We start from the raw sequence: 13,545 nt of genomic DNA, 5'->3' as shown, positions 1-13,545 counted from the left end.
TAATGGGATTCCGGATTCAAACTCTAAATAAATAATTAATAATTTACTATATATTATATTTACTAAAAAACGATTTGGAACTTATTATAATATTTTTTAGGATTTAAAAATATAATAATACATTCATTCATTTTAGAATATAAATTTATTATTAATGGAATCAAATTATAAATGAAAAATTATGTTTATTCCAATTGTGATCAATTTCACACCAAATCACTGATATCCAAACTAAGTATGAAAAATTGATTCTTTCTTCAATGTTTATGTTAAATTTTGCAATAGACCTGGGACATATGATTATATAACCCTCTAAGGCCTTAGTAATGAGACTGGGACATAAATACTTACAGGTATCTAGACAGGTGTCTATAAAATCCTGATACAATATACAGCTATCTATATAGCCCTCTTAGTCCTTAGTAATACCTCTCATGCAATATTATAAATTTGTGTTTAAAATTTTCTTCCATATTTGGAACATGTCACTATGCCACTTACTAAGTATGGTAGATGGTTTTATAAATGCTTCATGCTTAATTTAATTTACCTAATTTGATCTAACTATTTATATTAACTAATAAATTCTATCTACTTTAGAAATATATGAAACTCTAGCAAATATCTTTATTCTGCAACTGTTATGTATTGCTATTAAGTGTGAAAATATACTCTAATATATGAAAAATGAAATAAAAATGCATAAGAGTTAAAATAATATTAATTTATGTATTTATGTATGGAACATTTTGTGATTTTTTTATTCCTAATAAAAACTATATCAAACTTCTTATTGATAAACAAACTTGTAATAAATTTAAAAATTTTAGCATAAAAACTGAATCTTTAAATAAAGCAGTAATGTTTAGAGCACTTGTTTGCCAAACAAGAAATACAAACATTGAACCCTAATTTTAAAGCTATTATGAGTATAGACTTCTGTAAAAAATGACTATAAATACGTCAGAAAAAATAATTTGTGTAGGCTATATGTTGCTTATATAATATTTCCATTTCAATTACATACTACCATTAAGATTACCATTAAAAAATCACTAACCCTAAAGGGATAGGAATGATAAATTCATCAAATTTATTACATATGTAATAAGAGCATTATAAAGTTTAATAGAGCATTATATAATGTAACCAATATGCCTAATCTTGTTTTATTCATTTATCTAAAAACTGTATTATTACTTATTAAAGTCTATAATTTAGTTTTTTTTTAAAGTGATAAAATAAAATCCTTTCTTTTTAATGTGATCATCTTTTTTTTTTTCTTTTAATAGATAATAGTATTGCCATCAATGATGTTTGTATGTGCTCATAAAACATAGTTGACAGAAAAACATTTAATAAACTAATGGGAATTTAGAGATTTTTTTTTTAAAAAAAAAACATGCGAAAAGAAATTAAAGTAACCATTTTGAAGTTCAGATTTCCCATAAAATTCACCATTATTTATTATTAACCATCTCGGTAAAAAATAATTTTAATTTTACATTCTCAGACGGCAAGACCAAAAAGAAAGAAATCGAAATTAATAAAATTCTAACAATTATTTTAGTCTCTTGTAAATATTATGCGTGTTATTTATAGTATATAGTATAATGTGGTAATATAGCGTAGTGTTACATAAATCAAGTGTCTCGATAGTTTAATGAAGATCTAGATATTTTAAATCAATATTATTTAAAAGAATTTTTAACTTTTTCTAATAATAATAAACTCTATTTAAAATGTTTTTTACCTTTAATAAATATTTCTGGCTTACTTTTAAACGTATCAGCCATATTTTGTACTCATTCAAATCTATTTGAATATTGAAGTTTTCGTTACCTTGATTAAAAAATCTTAATGAATTTAAAAAATCGAATTTCAATAATTAATTATCCTTAGTATCAAAAATGACGCTTCGAAAAAAAATAATCATGGCAACGAAGATACTGTTACTTTTAAAGTTCTATTTATGTTTATTATCGTAAAGTGTAGATGGTCACTTTGATAACAATTATTTTATATAAAGACATCTACACGCTACCTACAGACAAGTAAAAATGACCGTCAATAGAATTTTGCTCCGAAAAAAAAAAATTTCATTTCTTACAGACTAGCAGGTATAACGAAAAAAAAGTTGGTTTATCTTTATTTAATGATAATAATACCTCAAAAGAAACTTTTTAAAAAAAACCTAAAATGAAATAATACTTAAACCCTTTGTTATCAGCACATGTAAGTTTAGGTGAGGGCATAATGTTCAAGTCGAGCTTCAGTCCAATTTTTCTGGCAAAAAAAGTTTTATTACCTTTGATATCAATGCTTTTTAAAAATTAGGATTTGTTTCTTAGAATAAAAAAACTAAAATACATTTGGCTATTTCCACGATGGAAGAGATAAATTTCGTGTTTAAAAATTTCTTTTTTCAAAAGGTTTTATTTCTTTAATTATAGTTTAAACACCTTAAAATTATTGCTAAAATAAATTTTGAGTAGAAAATGTTTGAACCGAGTAGATAAATTTGATGAATGTTAGCAACTGTTTGTTCTTTTTATTATTCGAAAAAGTGAGTAAAATTTAAGGGTGAGTTATTGCAATATTTTAAACAAAACATATCCATATTTTTGTTTAGAGAGAATCTTTGAGATTACATATGTGTCTTGAGTAAAAAAACTTTTACTCTTTAAAAATAATTCAAGTTTTTTTTGTCACATACACATCTGCAAAAATTACGTTGCGTCACTGAACTAAAAGCTAAAAAAGTTTAATTATCACAATGAAATTATGCTTTATGGCGAGGTTTTTTTAGAAATTATATATTTTAATGTAAACTTTTAATCATTACTAAAAAAAAAAATTGGTCAAAAAGCATTGTATTAACATATAGTTATAGTTTAAAAGCTGTTGCGTCACTGAACCCATCGACGGGTAATTAGCATTTTATAAAATGTCCAGAGTTAGATCTAAGAGATATCGAGAAAAATTGAAAGCCGATCCTTATAAAAAAGCAGCTTATGCTGCTAAAGCAAAATTAAGAGTTTTAAAAAGTCGCTCTTTAAAAAGAAAACTTTTAAATCAATATCAAAGACCAAGCTCATCTTTTAAAAACTTTCAACAAAGAGGAAAAGCATTGAAAAAAGTTTTAAAAGCACTACCAACTTTAAAGGAGAAACAATCTGAAATTCTTTCTATTCTTTCAAATAGCACTGCTTGTAAAGATAATTCGGGTCTACCTCCAGCATGTTCAAAGCTGTATGTTATTTCTGAAAGCGATGTTTTAGCAGTTGTAAACTTTTATAATGAAGATGAAGTTTCCCAAATATCACCAAACAAAAAAGATGTCACTCGAATTCAATTATCTGACGGAAAAGCAAACAATATTCAGATACGTCATTTATATTATACGCTAAAAGAAGCTTTCGAGCTATTCAAGGAAAAGCATCTGCACATAAAAATTGGGCTCAGCAAATTTTGCGACCTTCGTCCGCGCAATGTAAAATCAGTTACAAAATTTCCGCATAATGTTTGTGTTTGTAGTTTGCATGAAAATATGCGATATGCCTTAAATGCATTAACAAAATCAGTTCAAGCGCCTTCAATCAAAGTTGGATCTGAAATGATAAATAACTTTGTTTGTGAACCGTACACATACGATTGCGCCTATGACAAATGCGTTGCATGCAAAGGTATGAAACAGTTCGATAAACACTTGCAAACTGTTAATACATTTGGTTTCGAAGTATCCTGGGACGAGTGGAGAAAGCCTGAAACTAAAACATATGCAAACATTGAAAAAATTTCAAAAAAATCTACTGTAACAGAACTCATCCAACACATATCAGCGATGCGTGATAAGTTCGTTAAACATGCATTTGTAAAGAAAAACCAATCAACAATTTTCAATAAACTGAAGGAGGTTTCGATGAGTGTTAATTCTGAAATTGCGGTAATCCAAGTTGACTGGGCTGAAAACGCTAGGTGTTTCTATCAAAATGAGCCACAAGCGGCTCATTTTGGTCAAAATCAAGTTTCTATCATGACCCTAGCAGTCTGGAACATTGAATTAAAAACATTTGTCATATTTTCAGACTCAACTGATCATACTAAGTCTTCCGTTATATCGTACATTGACAAAATCCTTCACTTTATTCCTGATCAAGTCAAAGAAGTACGCATGTTCAGCGATAATGCCACTTCTAAGTTTAAAAACAAAAGCATTATGGCTGCAATGGTTGTGTTTGAAAAACTTTTTCATAAAAAATTCTTCTGGCATTTCTTTGCAGCGATGCGCGGGAAAGGAGTGGTTGACGGAATAGGAGCTACTGTTAAGCGAATCGCAGCCCTGAGAGTTAAAACTAGTCAATACGAAATCAGGTCAGCAGCAGATTTTGCGTTAGCATTACAAGATTTGCAAATATCTGTAATTCACATGTCAGAAAACGTCTCGTGTCAGATTTCGTCTTTTTGTTTCGTCACTGAACGTTGCGTCACTGAACTGATAGTTTTTTTCTGTAAAATAAAACGATATGAAAACTTTATTGTTTGTGGCTTTTTTTATGACTACCTTATTGCCAAATGAATAAATTACAACAAAAAAATCTAATAAGTCAAGCAAAAATTAAAATTTCAGCGAAAACTCCATTTAAAAGTATGCTGATAAAAAAACACTTTTTTCTGCGTTGCGTCACTGAACTCATGTTTTAATTTTTGCTATGTAGCATTGTTATGTTAATGCAATTGTGTTTAGTTTATATTATAAAATTTTAATTCAAGATTGATTTAGAAAAATAAAAAATTATTTTTGAGTTATAGAAAAATTTCTATTAAAAAAAATCTCTCCGCACGATGCGTCACTGAACTATGGAATTGGCCATTTATATTATAAATTATACAAATGTATCTTTCTGAACAATTAAACACATGAAATCTTTGTGTGTATACTTTGTTTATTTACTAGCATATAACATTTATCCAATTATTTTACTTTTCTTTGTAAAATCTTTTAGTATTCAGAAGTAATGCTTAGGGTAACCAATACCGGGCGAAATATCGATACTGGTAATTTATTATAATAAAAATTTAATATCGGATTACCAGTGTTTATACCTGTATTTAAAAAAATAATTTTAAATGAAAGTAACTAAGTATAAAAATTACGAAAAACTTAAAAATCATGCAAGCTTATTGATTTATTTGGTAAAACTTTTATCTTTTGTTTCATAAAGGTACCCTTAGAGAGTAGAGGCATTTTTATGAAATAAAAGAGAATCCAGAGTTTTATTGTCCATTTCGCACCACTTAAAGACTCACTTTAGATAAGCTTGAAAAATGTAATAAATTTTTTTTCTGATATTATCTACTAGAGATTTAGGCAGATAGAAACTAAACTCCGTTCTTCTAGCAAAGATCTTTCCTTTTAACGCACTGACAAGTTTTTTGATCAGTAATGAATTATCAATTTAAAATATGTCCAAAGCTCGTTTCGAACCTTGATCTCCTACTTATATAGAAAGCGCTCTAACCACTGCGCCACGGCCGCAATTTATCAAAAGAGGTATAATCAGAGGCGTCAAAACACACTCGATGGCCGCGTACCAAACTTGTCATTTTACTGGTTGTCCCTTTTTTTTATTATTTACATTTTCACAACTACATAATAGTTACAATTTTTTCACATCGTAATATTAGCAAAATATACTTCCATTACAAAAGATTTTTTTTTAACCAAATACTGCTAAAGTACATTTAACAGAAAAAATAATACTCGGTTAAAAAAGAAAAAACAATTAAAAATAAAAAAAATTTATGAAGCATTTGTTGAATGTATTATGAAGGACTTGTTAAGGTGGTACTACATCAAAAACAGTAAGAAAATTTTTTTTTTTTTTTACTTTTATTACTTAACCAATAAAATCATCGCAGATTTCGAGTTTTTAGTAGGTTGAATTAAATAAAAAAAGTTTCACATGTTAAAACTTGTTTATAATGTATCAATATAAAATATTTTTCATTTTCCCCTTAGCAACGTTTTGTTTATTCCGTTGTTATGCGCTTCAGAAACAAGTTGAACCATAAAAAAGACATAAAATATTTACCTTGTCAACTCTTTTAAGTGCAAAGTTGTAGACGACTTGTTTATTAGTTTAGTATGATGGCTTTATTGACGTAATTCGATTCTTGTTTCGTCTTTGCTTCAAGCTGCATTCAAACTTTACTATTTATGCTATAGTACATCTTTTATCTTTTTAAAATAAAAATAATATGGATATATCAAAGAGAAAACAGTTATCAAACAGAATATACAATAATAAAAAAGCAAAATTTCGTGGAAACAGATATACAAAGATTCCTTCTTTAGAAACAAAAATTTATCTTTTGTTAAATCTGTTACACATTCTGCTTCTTCAAAAAAAAAAAATATTGCTTATAGAGATTTTTAAGATTTTCAAAGTACGGATTTTATTTTTATTATGAACTTTAGTCTGTTGGAAAACGTTATATCGCTACTGAAATACCGAATTTGTGTGAAGATAATGCTTATTTAATGTTTGATTCCTCAAAAAAGTACGGTTTAAGTATTGGTTTAAATATGTTGTAACAGTTGCAATTGGAAAACTGAGTTTTTTTCATATGCTACATTTTGTAAAAAAAATTTAATCGAACAAGAAGAGCCTCATTATGGCTTTTCGCTAAATGGGTAAAGGATTATCATCATTTGAAAAAATTTGTGGAATAATGAATATGAAGCCACCTATGAAAAAAAAAAGCTACAATATAACCTTACATAACCTATTAGATGTTTATCAAAATTTAGTTGACCAGAACATAAAAAATGCTGCTGATGAATTAATCCCTGCAGGTGAAACATCAAGAGACATTATGTGTAGCTTTAATGGTTCATGGCAAAAGCGTGGTTTTACTTCAAATAACGGAGTTGTTTCTGCAATTTCAGTTGAAAGTGGTAAATGATTGACTTTCAAAGAGAAACAAAATCATGTAAGTAATGTTCAATATAGAAGTTAAAAAAGTACATGTATTCAGTTGAATATGAAAAGCTCCAGTCATCACATTACCAAAAGTGTAATAATAGTAATACTAGATCATCATCCGGTATGGAATCAAGTGGTATTTTAAAACTTTTTCATCGTTCTGAAAAGAAAAACAATTTAAGGTATGCCACATATCTTGGTGACGGAGATGGTTGTTCTTATTACCAATGTTGTTGCTGTAAAACCTTATGGACATAATGTAAAAATTAAAAAAGCATGTGGTAAAAAAGCAAAGTGCATAGATCATATTTAAAAACGAGTTGGCTCGCGTTCAAGAAACTTAAAAAAAAGCAGCAAATAAATTTTAACTGATAGTAAAAAAATAGGAAGAGCAGGTCGTTTGACAGAAAATGTTATTAACACATTGCAAAGTTGCTATGGTAAAGCAATTAGACAGAACAATGCTAGTTTATATCCAATAAAAAAAAGTGTAACAGCTGTTCTTTTTCACTGTTCTAAAAGTTATGACAATGAAACACGCCATCAATTTTGTTTGCGCACCAAGGATTCTTGGTGAAAATTCCAGGCTGATAAAGTAACTGGAAAAAAAACATATAAAGAAAATATTTGTATGTTATGCTGCTGTTCGAGATTTTATAAAACCAATATTTATAGATCTTGGAAGTGATAATTTTTTAAAAAAGTGTTTGCACGGTAAAACACTAAATCCTAATGAATCCTTGAATCAATTGGTTTGGAAGTAATGTCCCAAAGATATGTTTGCACAAGTATAGTGAAATTAAGACGCAAGAAACTAAGAGCTATACAAAAAGGTTTTTGTGATCAAAACGAAACATTAGAAGGTACAGTTAATGGAAGTGGGAAGTTTTGAACAATTTTTTTTGTTTTTGTTTTTAAATTGAGTTTTTATCAAAAACATGTTTTATAGCCTGGCGACGGAGAAATTTTTCAAGCCGATAACCAATTTGATCTGAAATTTGGCACACTTGTTTGTAACACATTTATTTGCAACCTCTATTAGAATTATGTTTACAGCTAATTGCGTTCTACTTTTGTGAGTGATTTTGTATTCTCAAATAACGCCAAAACTTCCAAATATGACTAAAATGCATATATTTTGACTTTCTTTGATCAAAATCCAAAAGTTTTAGGGTATATTCTAATTTCATAAGTAAAAGATCACAAGCCAAAATTTCAGTTCATATTTATTTACGGTTGCTAAAAAAACCCTGTCGCCAGTTATTCATTTGTAGGCTTTTGTCTAACAATAATTATGCGCATTAAAATTTTTACTTTTTTTTTTTATCATATAATATATGCTATGCACTATAAAAAATTGAAAAAAAGTTGACATGCAAGTTTTTTTTTTAATGGTAGATTACCACCTTAAGATAGATTATATTGTTATAGGAAACTTATAGAAGACTGAATAAGTCTTATCATCGAGAACCTTGGGGTATTACACAAGATACACATAAATATTGTTATTCTTATGTACAAATATTTTAAATATTATTGTGATAAAATTTTGTCTTATTTTTTCTAGTTGTATTATGATTTGTGTGTGTGTATTTTTTTTTTTTTTAATTAATGTTTAGTAGATATTTTTTCGAATTTTGATTTATAATGTGAACTAGATCAATTCTATGTAATTATTTATATTAAGAAAAAGATTTTTAAGTTTTGACTTGAAGAGTAATTAAGGTGTATTTTGGAATTGATTTGTTAAATATATAGGGGCCACGATAAGAGATAGAGAGTGTAGAGTTTTGGGTTTTTTTCGGGGTATGTTAAAGTTACCAGTTGCTCTAGTGTTAAACTAATTGGGAATTGAATGAAAGAAGTTTTCTGTCAATCGTGAAGGTACTAATCCCATTTTATATTTTAGCACAAATAGTATATTAGCATAGATATCTTTTAATAGAGGTTTAGCATGTGTATGTTTGTTTTTATGATATATAATTCTAGAAGAATGTTTCTGTCGTCGATAAAGAGACATTAATTTTGTCTTGTGTGTGCTTCCCCAAGAAATGTTAACGTATGTAAGATGACTATGTATAAACAAAAAGTAAAGAATTTTTATGTTTTTTTGTGATAAAAATGGTCTAGCTTTGAAAAGTCAACCAAGATTTTTATATTTTTGAATGGCCTTTATTTGGGCTGTCCATGAAACATTTTCGTCTATAACTACTCCAAGAAATTTAATTCTGCGTTCTTTCCAATATTTTTGAAATCAATATTTAGAGAGGGAAGAATTAATTTTTTTGTTGCTCTGAATGAAATAAAATATATTTAGTTTTTTTAACAATAATAAACTCTATTTAAAATGTTTTTTACCTTTAATAAATATTTCCGGCTTACTTTATGGTTGACCGTGTTGAAAGCTTTTGTAAGGTCAATAAAGATTCCCAATACAAACTGTCCTTTCTCAAAAGATGAGCTGATGTTGTTCATGAAGTCAATGATTGCATGTTCCGTTGAATGATTTATTAAAAATTTTGAATTGATGAGTTAAAAATATTAAAAAGAGGATCTTTTATAAAGTGTACGATATCTATTATTACATTGCTGAAAATTTTTAACATTTTACATTTTTGCAAATTTATAGTAAACTCAAAAGTTTTCAATCCTTATATAGACTTGGTTGCCCTCTAAACTTTGTCTACGCTGTCTATCCTATTGCGACGCCTCTGGGTATTATAAAGCTGGAGGGAGAACGAAATAAAAATGTCATTTTTTGCGGAGCCGGCATTGTACCGCATAACTATCATAGATTAAAGTAAACCAACCATGTTCTACTTTTTAAAAAAATTATCCAATGATATTGTTTTAAAATGTAGCTACAATCAAAGAGTTGCAATTAAAAGATAAAAGTTTAGAAAAATTAGTAAACAAAATTAACTAGTTTAAAGTTGTTGTTTTTTTAAATTATTTAAACTCACTCCCAAAAAGCTGCAATCAACTACTATGAGGTTGGGAGTTACTAGAAAACAAATAATAGAAAACAAGGAAACAGTTGACAGAAGACTTAGAAAGTCGTAGGTTATATCAGCCAGGAAAACATGAAGATGGGAGAAAAATCCAAAGGATTAAAGTGTGGGAGAAAAAGTTGACGAAATTTTTTTTTTATATATATAAAAGTGTTTCCTTTTTAATAAAAAGTTTTTAGAGCATGTGGAGACAGTAAAAGCATGAGACTTTTCTAAATGACAAGTCAACCGAGAATGAGTTTTGGTTAATGAAACTAGAGACAAAAACACCTTTGAGTAGCGACCATAGTAGTATTTGTAAAAAGGAGAAAGAGATGAACTTACGACAATGGGAAAGAGACTCAAGTTTGGTAAATAAAGCAGGTCCAACATACAATGCAATTTTGGACCCTGTCTAAAAGAAAAAGTGAACCATCAGAAGGAAAACCTAAATATGTGACTAGTGGGTATGGGATTTTATGGTTGTTAAACTTCACATTTGTAAGTACTTTGTCTGAAAAAGAGTGTTTTTTTTTGTTCAAGCTTGTATAAAATATGGGTAAGAAAACACATAGTTAGAGGCATTTTTTCTAATTGTTCTAAATTTAAAACACATAAAAGCCTCTTTATATTCTAGTTGTTAAACCCAGGTTTGCTTTCTTGTTTTTGTTTAAAATGATTGACCAAATATTGATATAATAAAAACTTTTTTTTATATTGTAAAAATTGCTTTAGAATTGTAAATTCAAAATTGATTGGTAATTTATAAAATAATTTCAAAATTAATGTTAGAATCAAGTTTTTTTTATATAAATCAATTATGTATAACCTTGTTGTGCTTTTTTTCTTGTATTGAAGTATTTTCTAAAATCTTTTATCGCTTTGACCAAGTTTTTTCTACTATTTAAAACATGTTTCTTTTTTTCCGGGAAAAGCCACAACATCAGAGTAATTACATTTAAGCAGTCAACAGCCTAAACAACTAAAAAGATTTTTTACTAACACAAGCTTGTACTGAAGTTATTTTTCAAAAATCTGTTTTTTAACCACTGAAATGCCATATAAAAGAAAAACTCATCAAAATTGTCGGCAATCTGTAAGCTTCTTTTGTCTTTCAAAATGTGACAGGCATATTTCTGATTTCATCAAGGAAAGAATACTAGGTATTTTTTCTAGAAATTCCATTGATTTTAAGGATGATAGAGTTCCATTGGGCATATGCAATTCCTGCAGAGCAATAGTACAAAAGCATATTAAAGAAGATAGAAACTTGCCTCTTCCCAAGCTACATGATTTTAACAAAGTGATTATTAGACAACAGACCAGAGGATTTGATTCTTGTAATTGTTTAATTTGTCAGGTTAGCCAGCTTAAAAGACACTCTACAAAGTTCACTTTTTCAACTGATCAAGATTTGAAAAAAAAACCATCAAGTAGCTTTGATAAACTATGCCCAAACTGTCTCAGTATAGTCAAAAGAGGAATAAAACACGTTTGTTCACAAATGACTGCTTATTTTTTAATTCTAAAAATTATGATTATTTTGTTAAAACTGTTTAAATTTGACGTATTTAACTATGACATAAATTATTCTTGAAAAAAAGTATTCTGAAATAGATTTTATATTTCATGGAATATTTACATTTATTACAAGTCCTAATTTTAAGGAAACACCATTATAAGAAACTTAAAGAAAAAAAACAACAACAACAAAAAAAAAACGCAAAACAGTACAATACTGCTAAAAACCCAGAACCCAACTACTGCTAATAACCCACCAAGAATGAAGGAAAACTGTTTGTTTTCTTTGTTTCAGTAAATGTTAAAGAGAGCTTACATCAAATCTAAAAGCAATATGTCAGATAAAACTGAAAGAGAAAATCAACTTTAATGTGACAAAGTTCCAGTTGGAATTTGTGGAAAATGTTGCTGAGAAAATGTTTGAGAAAGAAGGAAAGTGGAGAGGACATTACACTCCCATCATTGTATAAGTTTGAGACTATAAAACTTCGACCAGAAACTTGAGACTCTCACTTTGACTTGATCTGTTCAATTGCAAAACTGAGACAATTGTGGTCAAATATTTATTGAATTCAGCAGCTAGAGCACCTTCTTCAACAGCAAAAAAAGGTGTTTTTCAATTTCTGGCAGAGGATTGTCTCACAACTGCATAAAAGACACTTGGAGAAATAAACGTGTTGCTGTTGCAAAAAAAGATCCATCTCAACACTTTTGTCAGTAATATTAGCCGTTGAGTCAATTTAAGTTATTTCTGCGGATACAAAAATTAAATTTATGTTTGACAGACTAATTAAAATCAAAAATATGTAACTGACTAGCTGGATTTTAAACTGTGGTGTACCGTTATTGAAGTTTAATTATTTCAGCAGCAATTCGAAATGGCGCCTTTGTGGTGAAAATTTTGAAATCTAGTTTGTAAGCTTTGAAAGTTGTCTAAATAGGTTTTTAACAGCTGTTAGAACGTAATTACAAAAAAATAAAAAGTAATAAAAATTCTCTACCAGCTTCCCCGTTTAGTAATTAGTTATATTACATTCTTAATGTATGCAAAGAACGGTATAGAACTTATTATATCTCTCCAGGGTTTTATTTTGTGTTGTAGTATTTTTGCCAGATTTTAAAACGGTCAACTATATTTTAAATATAGGAATATAAAATAACTTGTGGAAAACCAGGAAAGAAATACTACCAATTCTATTTAAACATTTATTAATTAAATTTTAGAAATTTATTATTTGTCGTTTCATAAAACTCAACATAAAAAATTAAATATAAATCAACTCTATATATAGAGAGAGATTTAAAATGTAAAACAATTCTTAAAGTGTATATATAAAAGTTTTTGAGATTATGAAATCATTTCTTTCTGACCGTTTTTTAAAAGTCATTCTCAAAAGCTAACATTTTTCTTTATTTACTGTACCTTCTGGGGTACCTGTATTGTTTCTTATCTACATTAATGATCTTCCTGATAACCTTACATCTAAAGCGGTTCTATTTGATGACTCAACTTTATACTTCTTTTTTGATAAAAATTCTTTTTTTTCGATTGCTTAGAATAGCAGTCGATCATGAACCGCAACAGATTGGGACTTGCAGTGGCTGCTGAATTTTAACTCCAACAAAAAGTTATTTACTGCAAACAACTATCGCAACAATGTCACCATTCCTATATTGATGAATGCCAACTCTCACACTGAGTGCTCTTCTTTACATCTTCTTGGATTATCGTTCACTACTGACCTCTCATGGAAACCATATATATAATTGATAGCAAAGTTAGCGTTTGCTAAAGTTGCTTCTTTTGATCATGGTTGTCATTTTCATACTCCTGATTCCATTCTCTACCTCTAAAAATCTCTTACTTGTCCCTCTATATAACAATGTTGTTATGATATTGTTACTTAGTGATTTAATGTAACTTTGAATCTTTAAAAAGCATAAAAATCACAAAAAGCTGCTATATTTTGGCCGTTTTTTCAGAGGCGAGATACCTACTTTAAGAGCTATATTTTTGCACAGATAAAAGATATCTTGCTTCTATT

At 28.2% G+C, this 13,545-nt stretch overlaps 1 protein-coding gene across 2 annotated transcripts in view; it reads right to left on the bottom strand.

Annotated features, from left to right (window-relative positions):
* Window positions 1-1,855, bottom strand: part of LOC100206830 (transient receptor potential cation channel subfamily M member-like 2) — a 70,267-nt gene extending 68,412 nt beyond the window's left edge. Inside the window, exons 1-2 of one of the 2 annotated variants that reach the window (XM_065810348.1) lie at window positions 1,754-1,855; window positions 1-23 (exon numbers count right to left, since the gene is read on the bottom strand). The exon at window positions 1-23 is cut by the window's left edge and continues 174 nt beyond it. In XM_065810348.1, coding sequence (XP_065666420.1) covers window positions 1-23; window positions 1,754-1,796 — 66 coding nt within the window. In that variant the 5' untranslated portion in view covers window positions 1,797-1,855. Of the gene's footprint in view, window positions 24-1,425; window positions 1,520-1,753 lie in introns of those variants that run through there. The other variant, XM_065810349.1, reaches the window with a different exon arrangement.
* Window positions 1,856-13,545: the final 11,690 nt, after the last annotated feature.

The sequence above is a fragment of the Hydra vulgaris genome, chromosome 11 (assembly GCF_038396675.1).
Source record: "Hydra vulgaris chromosome 11, alternate assembly HydraT2T_AEP".
Lineage (NCBI taxonomy): Eukaryota > Metazoa > Cnidaria > Hydrozoa > Anthoathecata > Hydridae > Hydra > Hydra vulgaris.
Note: the sequence above shows the minus strand (reverse complement) of the source record. Positions and strands in the feature narration are given on the sequence as shown.